General features: G+C 27.4%; 2 protein-coding genes across 10 annotated transcripts in view; one reads left to right on the top strand and one right to left on the bottom strand.

The window, feature by feature from the left end:
- Positions 1 to 20,204, top strand: part of LOC656715 (metabotropic glutamate receptor 2) — a 419,913-nt gene that overhangs the window by 230,936 nt on the left and 168,773 nt on the right. Inside the window, exons 1-2 of one of the 6 annotated variants that reach the window (XM_064354799.1) lie at positions 10,033 to 10,168; positions 15,266 to 15,789. The exons of 2 other annotated variants lie outside the window; for them this stretch is intronic. In XM_064354799.1, coding sequence (XP_064210869.1) covers positions 15,321 to 15,789 — 469 coding nt within the window. In that variant the 5' untranslated portion in view covers positions 10,033 to 10,168; positions 15,266 to 15,320. 3 more of the 6 variants (XM_064354802.1, XM_064354800.1, XM_064354801.1) reach the window with 3 other exon arrangements.
- Positions 2,021 to 3,462, bottom strand: LOC135265360 (uncharacterized). Of its 4 annotated transcripts, none has more exons than XR_010332990.1 (3): positions 2,928 to 3,462; positions 2,791 to 2,875; positions 2,021 to 2,736 (listed from the first exon to the last, which is right to left on the bottom strand). XR_010332990.1 is itself a non-coding variant. In XM_064354804.1 (3 exons), exons 1-3 carry the CDS (start codon positions 3,190 to 3,192, stop codon positions 2,080 to 2,082), a joined length of 1,014 nt encoding a protein of 337 aa, XP_064210874.1. In that variant the 5' UTR covers positions 3,193 to 3,462; the 3' UTR covers positions 2,021 to 2,079. The 4 variants fall into 4 exon arrangements, 2 of the variants coding, with proteins under 2 accessions (XP_064210874.1, XP_064210873.1); XM_064354804.1 differs by having other exon boundaries at positions 2,791 to 2,882; XR_010332989.1 differs by having other exon boundaries at positions 2,021 to 2,875.

Raw genomic sequence — 20,204 nt, 5'->3', positions numbered from 1 at the left:
GTTTCATTTAAACCCCACATTGGAAGTATTGGTAGTTTCTTTATTAATGATTGTGATGTGAAAATTTGTATACAACCATAATCTCTTAGGTCTTGCTCAATGAAAATATATTCAAGATGGTAACGCTTTCGTTTATACCGGAAGTCGCTATCAACTTCCTTATTTTAAATAACTAGAATTATTTTAAGATAGTTTTCATAATCTTCTTTTATACCTAAATTTTGCCGTTTACGAAATATTTAGGATTTTTAAATTTTTTTGGATTTGCATCTTCCAGTTCAAAAATCGATAACTCTGCCATTTTTAAGGTGAGTAGTTTGTCGTTTGTTTAATCAGAAATGTTTTTATGGCAAATTATTCAAAAATAGCTCTGGTTAGTAAGCAATTTTCCACAATATCAGAAAAAACAACATAATTTGAAAATTATCACAAGTAAGTATCTCTAAAACTAAGAGAGTTACCAAATTTTTAAGTGACACGTGCAAATGAAATTTTTTTTTAATCCTAAATATCTCAATAACGGTTAAACTTGGGTATAGAAAAAACTGATAAAAACTTTCAACTAAATCAAAAACGTAGTAAAAAACATGTCTTTTTATTTAAAAAAACAAGTCAATAGGAACTTTCGGTATAACCAGAAGTGCCGCCATTTTGAAAATATTTTCACTTAGCAGAATTCAGCGAATTATGGCCGAGTACCAACTTTTACATAAATATGTTTATTAGAAATTTCAAAACTTCTAATGTGGGGTTTGAAGGGAACACCCTTTTGATAACTGTGAAAATAGTAATTCACTTACACAGGTGTTTCAGCAAATTGGTCTTATTGACTTTAAATGTTGAATCTTTTTTCTTATAGAAAATCTCTTAAAAAATTATAAGTTACATGATTTAAAATTTTTCAAAAACGTTTATTTTTGTTTTTTTTTGTGACGTTTTTTAGTCAGACACGCAATTACTTTTCCTAATTTCGTCTAAAAATGTCGAAAATTTATTGAAAATTGTCGAACTTGTGTTACATTTACTTTTTGGTGCACTCTTTATTAAAAATTCAGTTTATGTTAAATCGCCAAATTAACTTCAACATTATTTTATATTTGCTTTTTTTAGTCTAAAATGAAACTCTTGATTAAAAATAAGCTGAAATGTAATTAAATAAGATTGACATTGTAGTAATTTTTGCTTTCTTGAGGGTTTCAAATTGTTTTCAAACTCACTGCTAACCTTTTTATACGAGATTTTAATAAATCGTCACAAAGTTTTATAAAATAATTTTTAAAATGTAATTATTTTGCTAAAATTTGCTTATAAAAATCACATAAATAAATATATATTGAGTCAAAATTGTATGTCGTTTTTGTTTTGGAGTATGTTTTAGAACGTATTTAATACAGTTATTTTTCTAGGGACAAAAAAGTACAAATTCATTAAATTTAATGACTTTATTTTTCTCAGTGCATGTAAATTTTCAAATTTTTATTTTTTTTAAGATTACATTTATATTAGTTGTTTATCACATTACAATTAAGAACGCTAAAATTATATTAAGATAAAATAATTAAGTAGAACACCTTAGAAAGACAATGCATGTAAAACCTTTTTATGTACAGAAATACAAAATTTACGTTATTCAGTTTATAACAAACTTCTTCATTTTTTATCTTCCTAGCACCAGTGGGCTAAAAAATTGTACCTTTAAAATTTAAATTTCGTTGTATTATTCGTGAAAATACTATTTTTCTACGGTTTTTATTTATAATTAAAATTATTTATTTTTTCTACAGCCGTCAAAAAATCGTGACATTTATGCATGGTTACCTATGCGCGAAGTTTGACGTTTTTTCACTGTGAAAAAATATTATTTTTTCACGGTTTCACAGTGAAAAAATAATATTTTTTAACTGTGCAGGCAACTCGATTTTTCAGATCATTTTGTTCCAACTTATTTCTGTTACAATTTTAGTAACACGAAAAGACATCAACAGCAACCGAAATGAAGAGACGGATCGATAATGAGAGGTAGTTTTAAAGGTTTTATAATTATACAGAACAATATTACAAAACAATAATAATAGATATTTACTTTGACATATGAAAATTAAATGTGCATGACGAAAACGTGCCCCCGTTTATCCCCAGAGGCCTGAGTGAAGACGCTTGTAAATGAAAGTTATTTTCGCCATTAAAAGAAGCCGATGTAGAAGGTTGAGTGATTTTGTTTTCTTCTGTGGAGGAAGAAGGTTGAATTTTATTGGCAATTTCAATTTTATTATTCAAAGAGTCCTCGATGTAACTTTCTGCCACTGTGCTGCTTCTCCAGCCCCCATGACGTTTAATTGAAATTAGATCACCTCCAGCATTCGCCAAAAGAGTGGCAGAGCTTCTTCTGAAGCAGTGACCAGTATATTTTTTAGGTTCGTCTTTGTTAAGCCACTTTGCAATCAAACTTGGTATCTCTCCGATTTTGTTAATTCCAACATTTTGATTCACACATTTTCCGTTGGTATACTTTAAAAATAAACGGTCACTAGTCGCCCGTGGAGGCCGCAAAGCTCTATATTTTCTGACAATTTCTATATTTTCTAAATTTGAAACAGTAAATATTCGTTCGCAGTGGGTTTTTGTATCAGGCACCTTCACAATTAAGACAGACTGTTTATCTTCTATGTCAGTTAGCTTCATTTTAACTAATTCTTCACGTCGAAGGGCTCCCGATATACCCAAAATTAGCACAGTCTATAAATAAAACGAGTTGTTTTGATTTGTATTACACTAATATGATAAGTTTACCTTCATCAGTAAATATATCTTGTCATCTGCTTCATTAATAAACTTGCTAATGTCTTCTTTGTCTAAAATTTGCGACTTCTTGCTTCTGTAACCTACGCTTTTGCTTTTCAGGTAGGGCACTAACTTCGGAAACTTACGTGTATCGATATTCTCTTTAACGTTTAAGGTGGCTTTCAACATCGCATAAAGGGCCCAGAGTGTTGGTGGCTTTAAGGTGGTAGACTTTTCTTCCAAATACGCCAACAAAACATTTTCCGTTACTTGATCAATCTTTTTCATAGAACACCACTGCCGAAACTGAAGATACGTTTTTTCGTACTGCGGTCTTGATTTAGCAGGCAAAAGATTCGACACTGCCGCGCTTGCAATTGCATCTATTTCGTTTTCGCTGCTAAAATCCATCACACTTCTTCAACAAAAATACCTATTGTGACAAATTTTTCGCAACTATCACTTTTATTTATCATCGTAACCATGCAAGCAACTCGATTTATCAGACCATTTTGTTCCAACTAATTTCTGTTACTTTTTTCTTCATCTGGAGGCTGTAGAAAAAACGTTGTTTGTATTTCGTGGCGAAATTCATGTTTTAATGGCGCCTTCGAATGTCTTTTAGGTCTCGACCTGGCGGTCTCGACTAAAATAACATTCTCAGGCGCCATTAAAAAAACACTCATTTCGCGCACTTAATACAAAAATTACTATTTTTTAGCGTAATTGTTAAATTGTAGTAATTTTTGTTTTTTTTTGACTACCTGCTAACCGTTTTACACAAAATTTTACTAAATCAAGCAAAAATATTACATATTAAATTTTGATACGTAATTTTTTGCAAAAAATTGTCTATTTTTTAAGACGAAATCGTATGTTTAATGAGTATTTTACAACGTTTGTAATTAAGATTTTTTCGAAATATGTTGCTCATGTGAGACAAAAAAGAATTAAATTTAATGTCTTCACTTTTTTCTTTGTATTTTCAAAATTTTTCTTAATTTTTTTTAAGATTAAATTTACCCTTGTGTTAATTGTTTAGCACATTACAATAAGAACGTAAAAAAGGCTGTTCAGTTAAAATAATTAAATAGTTTACTTTTAGAGAGACTATCTAAAATTTTTTAGGTGCGAAAATACGAAAGTGGGAGAACTTATTTAACTTTATTAAATTATTCAACTAACAAACTTCATTTCTTTTTATCTTTCTGACTGCAGTGGGCAAAAAATTGTATTTTTAAAGTTTAAACTTCTTTGTAAATTGGTTAACATCATATTTCTTTAGCAATTATTTATTTATTTATTTATAATTAAAACTTTTTCGTTTTTTTTAGTCTAAGGCGTAATTATTTTGCCAAATTTTAGAAAAAATTAGCCAAAAAATCATTAATAATTTCCAAATTGTAGTAACTTTTGTTGTTTTTTTTTTTGATTAGCTGTTGACCTTTTTACACGAGATGATACTAATTCAAACCAAAATAATTTAAAATAAATATTGAAACGTAATTATTTTGCAAAAATTTGTCTATCTATTTAAGTCGAAATAGTATGTTTTTTGGGTACTTTACAACATTTTTAATTCTGTTGCTCAAGTCGAACTACAGCGTGCTCAAAAACTGGCGCACCAACTCAATGGTGTGTGGTAGAGAACTGGTTACATATAAAGGTAAAAATAGTAAAAAAATTCTTTGTATTAAAGTTATTGATAAATATCGTGTTTTAGATAAATAATATGTGGCAACGTTGTCTAACAGTCATGATCGCAATAGAATTTGAGCAACAATAAAAATAAATGATTTTGGAAACGGTTTCCTAGGAAATAATTGCCAGTGTTGGCACATCTACACATTGTGATTTTTTTGATGAATCTTAATTTTTTTAAATTAAAAAAACTGCTAAAATCTGATAGTAAATTAAAAAATAATTATTCATCGTTTTGTTACGGAACGATTACCTGGTATGAAACATAAAAACATAAAAAAATAATGAAAACTAAAGAAGTTAACACAATAAGTTTGTAGCTCCAGATTTTTTAAAATATGACTTTAGGAATTTTTTCAACATTTTTCCCGTAATCTGTACTTGCTTCTCAATAACGTACCACTGAGTTGGTGCGCCAGTTTTTGAGCACCCTGTATATTTTTATCTGTGCATATGAATTTTCAAAATTTTTTCTACCATTTGTTTTTATAAACTTACGTTTTTATTAATTGTTTAGCACATTACAATTGAGACACTAAAAATATCTGTTATTAAGTTGAAATAATTAATTGATCACCTTTTGAACGACAATGTAAAAGGTAAAAAATCGTATCTTTAAGGTCTGAACTTCCTTCTATGTATTATTGGTGAAAAACCGATTTTATTTGTTTATAATTAAAATGAATTAGTTTATTATCAATAATTTCTTGTTAATTGTTTTAACTGTATAGTGTTTTTTCACGCTTCTTTACATTTAGTTCACACAAAATTTTGATGTAATATTACGTTCTATAGCTGGAAACGTCATAAAAATCAGTTAATTTGTGCCTCTTTTTTAATTAATCGACTGCTACATACATTTCTATAAAGTTAGCCGGAAATTAAATCTCCGAAACATTGTATCTGTTACATTTTTAGCAACGAGGTGAACACTTTCTATATTACAGATGAAACAGCTATGAAAGAGGGTTGTTTTTTCATGGTCCAATTGATTCGCAAAAAATGAATACATAAAAGTAGTGACGACTTTCGATTATATTTTTTTAACCACTTCATTTTACCAGTTATTACATTCCTGATAATTCCTGAAAAAATAGCCAGCCGTAAACTTATTCATTTTGGATTAATTGATGAGGTATTTCCCATACCACGAATAAATCATTGATCGTTTGCCCCAACAAAAGTCAACACGAAATCGTGTTTTTAAATTTCAGTTTTGAAATTGTTTTAGGGGTTGAGTTGAAAGCGAACATAGTCCGAATTATTATGGGAAAGACACATGGGATATTTGTGGCTTCGTCACATCTGTGTTGTTTTAATTTAGTTTGCAGTTGATTGTTTTTGAACACAAATTTTAGTGGCGGTTAATTAATGTTTTTTTTCTTCATCTTTAATTTTAATCAGACATTCTTTCGCAACATTACTTTGCAAAATAATCGCTCATCGTCTTATAATCTCTCTTAGATATCCAGTCACATTTACGCTCCATTGTTTTTGTCATGCTCTCAAAATTTCTTCCACACTATTGAATCATCTTTTAGGCGATTTGCCACTTCCTGCTTTTCAGGCATTCGACCTTCGTAAATTATCATTCTCAATCTGCTTTCATTCATTTTTTACGGATGCCTTAGCAACACACTTGGCTTTTTCAATTCTCTTAACGTTGTTTGCGCATCACATTCATCTCCGATCCATTTATTTGACACTTAATCTTTCGCTAAGAAACCTGGTTCATAAAATAGGTGGGTTTACAAACAACAACTTATTAACTTTTTTTTATTTTTTCTATTTTCGTAGTTACGCCAAAACTGTTCGGAAAAGTGGAACTATTTTGCTCCTTACCTACGCAAAACGATCTGGGGAATCCATTGCCACCAAGAAAATCGCCAAATTTCCGATAGTTTTTTAGTTATGAATGTTTGTTTATATGACCGAAGTTTGCTTTTATTTGCAATTTTTTCAAAAACTAAAAGTCAGAGAACAATAATCTTTTTTGCAAATGATAGATAATTAAAAGACCCTTACAACGAACTTTATTGGGTTATTTCTAATAATTCCGGAGTTATGGCGCGATAAATGTTTCGGGTACCAGAAATCGACCAAAATCACGACAAAAATTGGAAAAATCAAACATCAAATAATCGAACAAATGGACTTTTTAACAACTCCAGAGAAATGTAATAGATAGAAAAGTTCATAAAGCTATGCTAGAACGTATTTAAAAAAATATTTTTTCACTTTTTTTACGTCCAGGGGGGTGTCAACTTTTTTTAAGTTGTATTTTTTTTCTTAGTTACGGCAAAACTGTTCGAAGAAGTGGAACTATTTTGATCCTTACCAATGCAAAACGATCTGGGGAATCGACTGGCACCAAGAAAACCACTAAATTTTTAATAGTTTTTTAGTTATGAATATTTGTTTATTCCACCAAATTTTACTTTTATTTGCAATTTTCTCGAAAACTATAAGCTAGATAACAATAGTCTTTTTTGCAAATGATAGATAATTAAATGAGCTTTCCAACGATAGTAAACTTTATTGGGTTGTCTCTAACAGTTCTTGAGTTATTGCTCGGTAAATGTTCCGGGTACCGGAAATCGACCAAAATCGCCACAAAAATTGGAAAAATCAAACATCAAAAAATCGAGCAAATGGACTTTTTTTGGACTTTTAACAACTCGAGTGCGTTATGAAAAAAAAATACTGGTACACTCAGCATGCAAATTACACTCCGAATAACATTAATAACAACGAATTTATTGTCTAACATTTTTAATGTATTTCAATGTATGAAGTATTTCAGAACGTAGTAAAATTGCATTTCAGATGATTTTTAGATCTGGTTGTGGCAACACTACGGAATTCTTATTTCAGAGAAAAACTTAAGATCAGGAAAAATCAAAAAACATAAAAGCAATACCATTTTCAACGTAATTTATTAATTCTTTTGATAATTTTTACAGATATCTAGGTCAAATGTTCAAAAAAGCTAAAAATAATATAATTTTCTACTTACATTAATGATTATTTGCATTTTTTGACGATGTTTGCGAAATAATTGTTTTTTTTTTTGATAAAACATTATTAAAAGGCAACAATTTAGAACGAATGTTTTGATTTTAAGGTCTGTTTGTAAAAAAAGTACTTCACTGCCTAATTTAAAGTTTTCTATTTTGATGTGATTGCGTATAATAATTGAATTTCTAATTGAAAAATATTACATATGAAAATTTTAAAAAATCATTAGAAAAAGTTTACGAAATAAAGAAAATATACTATTATACGCAAAAACTTTATTTCTAAGCTCAGTCAACGATGTAGTGTATAATGTCACTTTGAAACTAAATTGTAAATTGTGAGGTCATGTATAGTAAAATGTTTCAAAAAAAATGAATTTTTAGTTCAAACGTTCAACATAAAGCAAAATACCACTAATAATTTTAATTTATTGGGTTTCCGAAAATTCTTTAAAAATTGGTTAAAACAGCTGAAAAGCTTATAAATTATATCGTTTTTAACTAAATTTGTTAAACTTTGCGTTTTTTTCAGATGAACTTAACAAAATAGCTGAGGTTTCAGCTGACCCAAGTGGGTTTTTAATGTATTTTTTTATAGAATTTCGGGAAATAATTAATGCTGACAAATTTGTTAAAACGCTTTAAAAATTAAAAAAATAACATAATTTATTGTTTTATAGGCTTTTATTTATTTAACTCAGAAACAAGCGTAAATTCTAGGAACCTTAGAAATTTTTTGCTTATTTTTCATAGAGATCTTGAATAAATGAGTTTTAAAACTGTATCTTTTGGATTATTTAGTTGCAAAAACATTACGTTTTATTTAAAAACATCATTATCTTTCTAACGAAGCAAAAGTAATACCAATTTCGATCTAATTTTAATGACATTTAATGAATTATATAAAAAAACGAAATAATTTTAAGGATTGTTTATTTAATTAATTAATTTAATAGTTTTTCAAAAAGAATGCGACATAATTGCATTTCAAACTTATTCAAATGTGCGAGAATATTTTAAAAACTTTTACCATGTTGGAAGTAATTTGTTGACTTTAAAATTATTTTGAGCAAAAGAAAACTCGAGTTGGAAATTTTTTCTCATTTTTTTCGATCGATATAGATACACTGTGTTCGGAAAATGTTTGATTTTTAATTGTTTATTATTAGCAATTTTTGGAAAACTATTAGTCGGAGGACAATGATTTTTTTTAATAGGTAGATAATTAATTAATTAAAAAAGTTATCCAAAGATAGTAAACGTAAGAGGTTTATCTCCGGAATTAGCGCCAGATAAATTCTCCGAGTTCCAGATATTGTAAAAATTTGAACAAAAAAATTAGGCAGTTTAAAATCAGATCTATTGGTTAACAAGTTTAGAGGGTTTGAAAACGTATAGTGTTTAAAACATTTCCGTAGCAATTAAAAATTTTTTTTTGTTGTTGTTTGAAGCTGAGTGAAATGACTACTACAATTTTAGGTAAAAAAAATAAAAAAATCATACTTTGAAGATATAAAAGTGTACATTAAATACCTTTATTTGTAAATGTTTTCTTATAAATGAATTTTAATCTAAAGCAAATTTTTGTTTACTTTACAAACACTTTCTTGTAAAAATCACAATTTATTTACTTTTAGAAGTTCGTTAATTTTTGTAAACTTATTTGGTGTTTTTGCATTGTCCTTGAATAAAATCTAAACGTAAAGCCATGTGTTTGTAACTTATTGCAATTTTTGCTGTGAAATTTGTCACAAACGTAAAATGAAACTGTGTACATTTTTTACCAAACCGTTTCTTTGTCGCTATCGCGAGCAAAGTATTGAATTCTGCCTTCTTTGCCAAATCGCAACAGGAGACTTCTTTTCTTCCACAATCTGAATATTAAAAAATGTATTGAATTTTTAATAAAAAATTGAGGTTTGAACTTAATCTAAGACTCTAACACCTCTTAATTGGTGAGCAACTAAACAGTACTGCATTTTCTCGCCGATTACGTAAGTATGCAAAATTACAGTTCATTTGGACAATAGGCACTGCCTTATATTTGACTCGGAAAATATGAAATAGACTATTAGAAATGTGTTTAAAAAAGCATTATGAGGTCGTCGACCTAAATACGTCCTAATGTAACATGACCAGGGTTTGTTTGTCTTTTTTTTCAACAAAAATTTAAGCCTCCAGCTCTATTTTGCTTTCGTAATGCTTTTATAAGAGCAACAAAAACAATACTTTCAACTAACGCAACAAAAATGTTATGTTTTGTTGACTATTGTCTTGATAAAAAAGTTTGAAATTAAACAACTTCAATAAGAGCCCTTGAACTCTCTCCCAAAACCAACAAGAAGCCAAGCTTGAGCTTAACGTGGCGTTATGATGAGTTTAAAAGAGAGCTTTGAAGATGTGTTATTAGTTTGAATGTTTTCACCACCACCAGCACAAGCAATGATTTGTTTTGGTGTCCACGCCCGGAGTGGCTCCGCGCAGTCTACCGGAGCGCAAGCTCTACACTTGAAACTCCGGTTGGTATTTTATGCGTAGTTCTTCGTGATCTGCCTCCGCGAAAATACGTTCAAATCGGTTCTCTAAACTGCAATTCGTGAACTTTACAAGTTTTTACGGAATGTACAACAATTTGCACATTTTTTGATTATTAAGCGAGAGATTAAAGGGTATGTCGTGCGCCCTTTTGGCACTTATTTTCATTTGTTTTAATGAAACAACAAGAGAAAAATGGAATTTTTTGTACTGTTTTACTCATTTGTGCCGGCTTGACTTAAAGTAGGTCGAAGGGAATTAATTATTTATTAGCGTATCAACTAAGGTAATTGTCAAAATGGAGGGCATGGTCATTAAATGGTAATGACTATTGCATATGGCACGTTGGGATAATTACACTTTAGTTAGCGAAATGTTATATCATGATGCGATTAAATTGTTAAGACGTTCAAAACTTTATTTAGAGATTATAAAAACCCATTATTTATTAATTCCAACAACAGGAAAAATAGCATTTATTTATTATGTAAGACGATAAAGAAATTTTTAATAGTGACAAAATCATAAGTAGATAAACAATCTTTATTGTCATGTATAGTACATTTTTTTCTATTGCAGAATTTGTAATTTGAGAGAAAAAAGTTATTGTTAACCTTTACAATTAAATACAATGAAATTGTTGTTCACTTAACCTTAAGTTAAAAACTTTATTTAGAAATTAAAAAGACACATTATTTATTAATCCCAACAACAGGAAATATAATAGTTTTTATTATAGAAGACGATAAAGAGATTGTTAATAGAGACAAAATCATGAATAGGTAAACAATCATCATCGTCGTGTATAATTTTTTTTTCTATTGCAGAACTTGTAATCTGAGAGAAAAAAGTTATTGTTAACCTTTACAATTAAATACAATTAAATTATTGTTTACTTTAACTAAAGTAAAAAAACTTTAGTTAGAAATTAAAAAAAACATTATAATAAAGAGATTGTTAATAGTGACAAAATCATGAGTAGATAAACAATCTTTATCATCGTGTATAATACATTTTTTTCTATTGCATAACTTCTAATCTGAGGGAAAAAAGTTATTGTTAACCTTTACAGTTAAATACAATACTTTATTAATTCCAACAATAAGAAATGTAATAGTTTTTATTATACAAGACGATAAAGAGATTGTTAATAGTGACAAAGTCACGAGTAGATAAACAACCTTTATCGTCGTGTATAATACAATTTTTTTATAGGACTCTTAATTTGAGAGAAGAAAGTTATTGTTAACCTTTCAAATTAATATGTTGGAGTTTGTAAAATTAATTGAATAAATTGCTATTTTATCTACTCAAAAGGAGCAAAACAGAACTTTGTTTTATCTTTTTTATTTGTTTTATTTACTCAAAAGAGTTGATGAAGAACTAGTTTAGTATCTGCTGTAGGAAAAAAATATATTTTCTATTGCAATATCTCATTATAAAAAAACAAGTTGAAAAACTTTTTGTAAAAAGAAGATAAAATTTTTCATAGCAACATAAAAAAACAAAAAAATATAAAAAGTGGTATTAAAATTTTGTAGAACTGTGAGAATGAGAAATTAAAAAATTATAGACTGCAAAATAAAAAAAAAGAAAAATATCCCAAATAAATATAAAATATAAATAAGCTAAAAAACTAAAAAGCTGAAATACTGAAAAACTTAATTTGTAATTGAAACATTAAGAAATTAATAACATTAGGAAAATCTGATGTATTGTTTTTTTAAACTAAATACTAAAAAATTGAAAAAAAAACTTAATTTTAGTTTTAAGAAAAGCTCTTAAAAATTGCGACTAAGATCTGGTCTCTGTTAATAAGCAAACAAGCAAGTGATTAACGTATTATATAGGTTTAGTATGAATATTTATGTTTGTCGTAATAATTTTTCTACTGACTAGACACCCAATGCAATTTTTGCTTTCGTTTTAATTTTTTAGGGAGTTGTGGCAAAATAAAATGAGAAATTCCTTATTTCAAAGATATTGAATGAAACCAATAAAAGTCTAAAATTAGATCACATGAAGCAAGACGAGAAGATGAAAATATGTTGTGTAATATATTTTTTAAGGAAAGAGATAAGTTCTATTTTTAGTATTACGTTGGACTTGTCCTTGTGGACATCCAGACATAATTAGTGACAGAAAAACTGTAATAGATCTAGACTGATGAGTGAAAGCAATTTTTAAAATAAGAGACTAAATTATTTAGTATTTTGTTAAACCACAAGGAAATGAACCAATTTAGAAAATTTTCTGATGTAAAAATAATACAGTGTTAAGGCATGAATTAAAATTCGTATTTGAGTCTTTAGACGTTTTATGTTTAAAACTTTTTTTTATATAATTAAACATAAAAATTGTATTAATCGATTTCTCAAATTAATTTTAACTTGGAACACTGAATACTCTAAAAACAGAAAAATGTGCTCTAGTTACAAAAAAATATGATTCAAAAAATGTTGTAGTTATTTACGTCAGACTAAGTAAGTAATGTAAAGTAAATCCAATCATAATATTTTTTTGTTACTTGAATTATACAATGTGTTTTTAAATGATTCTCATCTAGTTGTTTGTAAAATCATGGGCCGCTTCATATAACTAACGATAGGCATTTAACATCAAATATTACCATTCTACATTTATTAAGCCTCCAATTCGAAAACAAGTTTTGATAATAAAAGTGTTTTCTTGCACGGTGTAACAATTTTGTTGCATTTTAACGAAATTAAAAAAATAATTCAATTTCTCAACTGACAGATTTGACATTCAATTGAGCAGAGCGGCACAAATTTTTTTACATGTAAACCAATTTCAAAGTTAATTACATGAGAATCATTTAAAAACACATTGTACTTGTACATACATAGTACATATACTAGCATTTTCAGTTAATGGGTAAGATAAAAAAGCTGAAAACTACCAGGAAGTCATTCGAGAATTTATTTTCTTCATAAAAATCTGAAATATGAGAAATGCTCTTTCAAGAATCTATTTTTTTAGCTCTTACTTAAATTTATTGACTAAGAATTTTAACGCAGTATTGATAAACATACAAAAAAAATTCTCCAAGATGTTACACATAGGTAAAAGACAATAATAACAAAAAAATGCTTTTAATTCCCAAAATTACAAAAAAATATGTTACACGTAATTTTTGTTATTATAGATTATTTCAGAAACATTAAATTTAAATAATTATAAACAATAACAAAAAGTGGATAAAACTAATTAATTGCAACTTTAAGATATGTTCTGAAGATTTTGATTCATTTTAATTATTCAACTTTTCAAATAAAACCTTGTACTTGCAAGCATACCTACGATGTATGAACGTATTTTAACATTGATTTCTATACGTTTTGCTTTGTTTATCACAACCGCAACGATGTTCGTTTCTGTTTGTTTTCGTCTCTTCGTGTAATCAAGACAAATGTTCAGAAAAAATTAACCTGTGCATATACACACAGTATGGCCTTCTGAACACAGTTTGGTTGATGCGGTAACAAACACACACTGTTTGTATTTGCTTACTTTGTTAAAAGAATTCTTGGTGGTCGAGCAAATATTTTTCAAGCTCAGAAACAATTTTTGAGCTTGTAGGTTAATATGTTACTGTTCCTTTTACAACAAAATGGAAAAATTTTATTTTTACCATAAATAATATTTCTTTTTTTTAATATCATACACATGAATGAAAACTAGTGAAATTAGAGATTAATTCAAAAACGATGTAAAAATCGTATTTTAGAGTTATATTTGAAATAAATAAATTAAGTGGCAAGTGCACAAATGTTTTCAAGAACAAAAAAAATATGATAGAAACTTAAATACAAAATGTAGTTAAACTTTAAGAAAAAAATAATTAGGAAATGGGGGAAGTTCTATGTTTTTCCCATCGGTTTTATAGTGTCAAAGAAAACAGTAACACTAATTAGAAAATTCAAAAATTTTTTAACAATTTTTTTCAAAGTATAAGTTGTTTAAATATCCTATATTTTTTGAACTGTATGTGCTTTTAAATAGCTCTTTAAATTTGGAAAATGTAATTTGAACTGTTTAAGAAGTTTGATTAGACAAAAAATTTAAAAGCTTCAACTCTTAATTTACTTTTCTATTAATAAATGTTCCACCTTAAAGTGCCTCACAATTTAATTAAAATTTGTCGATCGTAAATAAAAATGATAAATAATTCACTTTAATTTTTTTTAATTTCTCCTAGTTTGTAATTACTTTAATTTTTTTTTCAAAGATAAGTTATTTAAACACTCTGTATGTATAATATAGATTACTTGATTTACTCCTATCTAATTTGGACAATGTAATATTAATTGTTTAAAAATTTTCGACAAAATAATTTTAAAGCTTCAACTCTTAATTTGCTTTTCTATTGATAAATGTTCCATCTTGAGGTGTCTTACAATTTAACATAAATTTGTCGGCCGTAAATAAATGATAAATAATTAAATACATTTTTTTTTAATTTTTCCTAGTTTCTGATTACTTTTTTTTTTAATAAGTTGTTTAAACACTGTGCATGTATAACTGATTGCTTGATTTATTCGTATCTGCATAGACTACAATTTTTTTGAGCTGTGCCTGTAAATTAGAACAATGTAATATTAATTGTTTAAGAAATTTTGCCAAAATAATTTCAAAATTTGAACTCTTAATTTGCTTTTCCATTGATAAATGTTTCATCCTAATTAAAATTTGCCGTCCGTAAATAAAAATGATAAATAATTCAATACAATTGTTGACCCAAATGATCAAAAGGTAATTAGCAAAAAGCATCACCCCCACAAATATTTTTTCAATTCATTCCGGCTAATTGGGTTCTCCATTGTTTTTCCCGTAAAAAATCAGTTTTATTTTGGTTCAAACAATGCATTATTTAGTCTTTCTAAATGGAGATCGTTAATTAAAAAAAATCCTCCACTGTATTTATGTTTAGAGCAATTTTCCACAGTTTAAACAACTTAATGGAAACCGAAAGTACCATCTGGCGTTTCCGTGGGCTATACAAGAAAACTTGTTGGTTGGCAAATTTAAACTTGGAAAGACACTTTGTTTAATTCACACAAAAGACGCGATGAAATCGAATCGATCACTTGGAGTTAGGCAACTAATAAACGAGCTCTAATCCCAACAAAGTCAAGAGACTTAATCCTTAAAGCTCACACCTTTTAATCGTTTAACGCAAATAATTACATTTTTCTCTTGATGTTTCATAGATCGGAGAAACAACAATTAAAAATGTAAAAGCAACAATCTAGCAAAACCAAGAACATGAACATATTCTTCGTCTATTTTAACTTTGTGATTCATATGACGTTCAGCAAGCGCTATTTTTTCGATAATAACAGTAATAAACACCACCATGTGATGCCACGGCACTTTTTCGATTCGTTTACGTACAAAGAAAGTGAATTATCGGACGTTTCGACGCATCATCGTCTAAGACATCATCATGATGTTCTCGGAGATATTTTGTGGCCGGTTAAAAAAGAAGCGGTGGTGGAAGGCGATATAGTGTTGGGTGGGTTAATGATGGTACATGAACGTGAAGATACAATTACTTGCGGGCCTGTGATGCCTCAAGGTGGAGTTCAAGCCTTGGAAGCAATGTTGTATACGTTAGATAGGTTGAACTCGGCATCGGAACCACTTTTACCGAATATTAGTCTGGGGGCACATATTTTGGACGACTGCGATAAGGATACGTATGGGCTGGAGATGGCTGTGGATTTTATCAAAGGTACGGTTTAAATTTTTTTAAAACGCATAATAATGAATACTTCTTCATTGATTTTTTACAAAAGACTTGATCAATGTAGACTGAAATGGTGGAGGCGCCGGGATAGGAAATGTTATATTTGTTTTTATTAGTTAATTTGGCCGAAATTGTTTGACTCTAATAAATTTTGCTATTAAAGAAAGTTGTAAAATAATAAATTTTGACAAAAATATTTATTTCCTTTTTGAGTAGTTTCTTTTATTTGTTTTCTAATCATCTGGTGGATAAGTGAATACGTTTTCAATAATTATTTTAATGTTCTCTATAAAAAAAATATCAACACACTACTAAATTGAATAACTTACAATTTAAAGATTTTTAAAAATGGTGGAGGCGCCGGGATAGAAAATGTTTTATTAATTTTTGTTTGTAAATTTTGCCGAAATTGTTTAACACTTATAAATTTTGCTGGCAAAGTAAGTTACAAAATAATAAATTATGTCAAAACTATCTGTTTTCTTTTTTAGATAGTTTCTTTTATGTTTTCTAATCGTCTGCAGGATGAGTGAATTAAGACATAATCAACACACTACTAAATTGATTAAATTTCAAATTAATATTTGATTGATTTTTAAAAAAAGGTGAAAGCGCCGAGATAGAAAATGTTACATTAATTTTTATTTGTAAATTTTGCCACTAATAAATTTTGCTGTCAAAGTAAGTGGTAAAATTAAAAATTATGACAAAAATATTTGTTCTCTTTTTCGCAGTTTCTTATAACTGTTTTTTAATCGTCTAGAAGATGAGTAAATTAATTTTCGGTAATTTGTTTAATTTTGACTGTTAAAAGATATTTAACACACTACTCAGTTGACAAAAGTATAAATTAAAGTTTGATTGACTTTGAAAAAATGGTGGAGGCGCCGAGATAGAAAATTAATTTTTATTAGTAAGGTTTGCCAAAATTGTTTAAGTTTATTAAATTTTGCTGTCAAATTAAGTTATAAAATAAAAAATTATGAAAAAAATTTTAATGACTTTGAAGAGATGGTGGAGGCGCCGGGATAGAAAATGTTATATTAATTTTTATTTGTAAATTTTGCCGAAATTGTTTGACAAATGTTGCTAATAAAGAGTAAAGTAATAAATTATGACAAAGATATTTATTTCCTTTTTGAATAGTCTCTTTTATCTGTTTTCTAATCATCTGGTGGATAAATGAATATATTTTTATTAATTATTTTAATGTTCTCTATAAAGAGAATAATCAACACACTACTAAATTGAATAAATTACAAGTTAAAGTTTGATTGATTTTGAAAAAAATGATGGAGGCGCTAGGATAGAAAATGGAATATTAAATTTAGCTTGTAAATTTTGCCGAAATTGTTTAACACTAATAAATTTTGCTGTCAAAGTAAATTATAAAATAATAAATTATGACAAAAATATATGTTCTTTTTTCAACAGTTTTTTAATCTGGTATCTAATTGTCTGGAGGATGAGTGAATAAATTTTGATTGATTTGTTTATCTATAAAAAAATATTCAACATACCAGTCAGTTGACCCAATTACGAATTAAAGTTTGATTGGCTTTGAAAAAAATGGTGGAGGCGCCGGAGAAAAAAAAAATGTTATATTGACTTTAATTTGTTAATTTTGCCAAAATTGTTTACCACTAATCTATTTTCCTATTAAAATAAATAAAGTAAAATAATAAATTGTGATAAGAATATCTATTTTCTTTTCAAAAGTTCCTTCTGTAATGAATAATTTTGGATTAATTTTATAATGTTATTTACAAAGAAATAATCAACACACTACTCAATTAAATAAATTTACAAATTAAACAGAATAATTTTAGATAAATTTTATAATGTTCTCTATAAAGAAATAATCAACAAACTACTCAATTAAAATAGAATTGGTAAGTTTACGAATTAAGTTTTAATTAAATTAGGCTAAAAATGGTGGAGGCGATGAGATAGAAAATGTTTTATTGTTTTTTGTTTGTTTATTCAGCTAAAATTTTGCTGTTTAAATAAATAAAGTAAATTTTTAAATCGTGGCAAAGCACATTTTCTCTTTTTTTTCTTTTTTCTTTTTTCTAATCAACTGAATGATAATGAATACAAAGAAGAAAATTGACTCATTTTATCCCATTCCATTTGTTGTTTAGCGACAGATAATGACAAGCTTATCTCAAGCAAAATTCGGTTTTTATCAAGCGTTTATAGTAATTAATTTATTCATTAAAAATTACGGAAGCAGTGGAATAGAAAGTGTTATTTATCTATATTATTTTCAGCAAAATTTAGCAAACACTAAGAAATATTGATGTTAAAATGATTAAATTAAATGTGTAAATTGTGACAAAGATGTTTATTATTACCTATTCATTTTCTTTTGTGCTGTTTTCTATCCAACTGGATGATGAATACAAAGTAAGAAATCATAGAATTGGGTTTTATTATTAATTTTTGTGTTGTTGTTTAGTAAATGGTACTAAAAAGTATTCCTTACCAAAGTACGATATTAATTTTAGTAATTATGTTCTTTAACAATTGCCTGTTTTATTTATCTTTTACCTATAGTTTTTTCCGTATTATTTACTGTTTACATTTGTTATATAAATATGACAATACTATACTTTTGTAATAACTAATAATAATAAAATAAAACTGTTAAAATTGCACCTTTCCAGATCTGTAATCATTAGAAAATTACCAAATTAATTCACGATTGCATTGTTCTGAATATTTTCAGCTTGACTGTTTTCCTAAAACGGCATCATAAACTAAATATTATTAATTAGTGCATTGGGTAACAAACTAAGTATAATTAATATTTTTGGTTGCATCTACGATAATTTCCGAAATCAGCCAAATTCGCATTGTACGCTTTTACTCAACAAAATTAACAGAATATTATTAAAACACTTTCTAAATACGTTTGTTAATAAATCATTATGCAATTTGTTGCATTACTTCTACCTAAGAAATCAAAATTGGGAAACAAAAAAAATAAAAAATAAATTTAAAATGGTGGAGGCGCCGGGACAGAACGTAATTTATTTAGGTACAGTCCTTTTTTAATTTACTAAAAATGTGTAAATAATTGAAATAAAATGCTCAATTATAACAAAAATGATGATATTTACATTGTATATGACGACTTTCATGCAAAAATTTGCTAAATACTCGTTGTTCCGACAACATGGTGTAATAAAACATAAAATAAATATTTATTTCAAATTATATTTGTAGTACGGCAGGTGGGTCTCTAATTCAGAATTTGATATTTTCTTTATTAGTCAGTAGGACGATGATTGACTTTAACCTTACGTTTATATTTTATTGAATTTTAAATTCGTTTTCAATCAAAACATAAACAATCAACCAATGAAAACATTGTAAAATAAAAAAGCACAAAAGCACAAGCGACGTTTGATGCATTTAATTTTCTGCTTTGCTTATTTACGATGAATTTGTAAAAGTAGAAGTCAATATTTATTATACTTTTCTCCTATAAACAGTTATTTTAACAAACAAGCTATGAAAGCAGTCTCTAATTAAATAGTGCTAAATGGTTAGGTTCTTTTACAAACAAATAACCGTTACTCTTTTCTTAAAAAAATAACAAAATCGAGTTTTCATTTTTGTTGTTTTTCAATAGTTTTTTGATGTTACCTATAAATAAACTACTAGTTCTAAATTCTTTGTAAAAAGAATTCAATTTCGGTAAACCGTTATTGAAATAACCCCGGTGGAAGCATTGTGATTGAAGTTTCCAAATTTTATTACGCATTTATTTTATCAATTCCGAGAAACTTAAATTAAAAGGTGTTTAACTATAGAGTTGAAATCAGTTAACGTCTTTTCTAGAAAAAATAAACAAAATATGTAATTTTAAATACTTTAGAAGCGTTTGAAATACTTATTAAAATCATTTGTGAATGATCTTGTTACTAAATAACTGCAGTTCTTGAAACTTTTGAGAAAAAAAATTATATATTATATTATCTTAATAAATAAATGAACAAATAATTTTTTATTTTTTTTTATTTATTTTTTGTTTTAGCTGAATTGTTTAAATTTGCACATTTTGTTGCATTTAATTAAAAAAGGTAAATGGTAACAGATGTAAGAGGACTGTTCCAGTTAAAATAATTGATTTAATTAAAAATTGTGAAGGTGCCAGTATAGTACTTGCTTTTTTAAATTCCTCTTTTATTTTATCAGGAAGCTACAAATAACTAAACCAAACAAATTACACCGAAAATTTGCTTTACTCACTATTATTTGACGAGTTATATCAATGTTTATAAATATATAGTTTATTATTAACTTTTTTATTATTTCTGTTATATTTTGATCAATTTTAACAGTTAGTCATTTATTAGGTACTTAACTGTTTTGTTATTTGTGATCTTTGA

This window comes from Tribolium castaneum, chromosome 2 (assembly GCF_031307605.1).
Source record: "Tribolium castaneum strain GA2 chromosome 2, icTriCast1.1, whole genome shotgun sequence".
Lineage (NCBI taxonomy): Eukaryota > Metazoa > Arthropoda > Insecta > Coleoptera > Tenebrionidae > Tribolium > Tribolium castaneum.
Note: the sequence above shows the minus strand (reverse complement) of the source record. Positions and strands in the feature narration are given on the sequence as shown.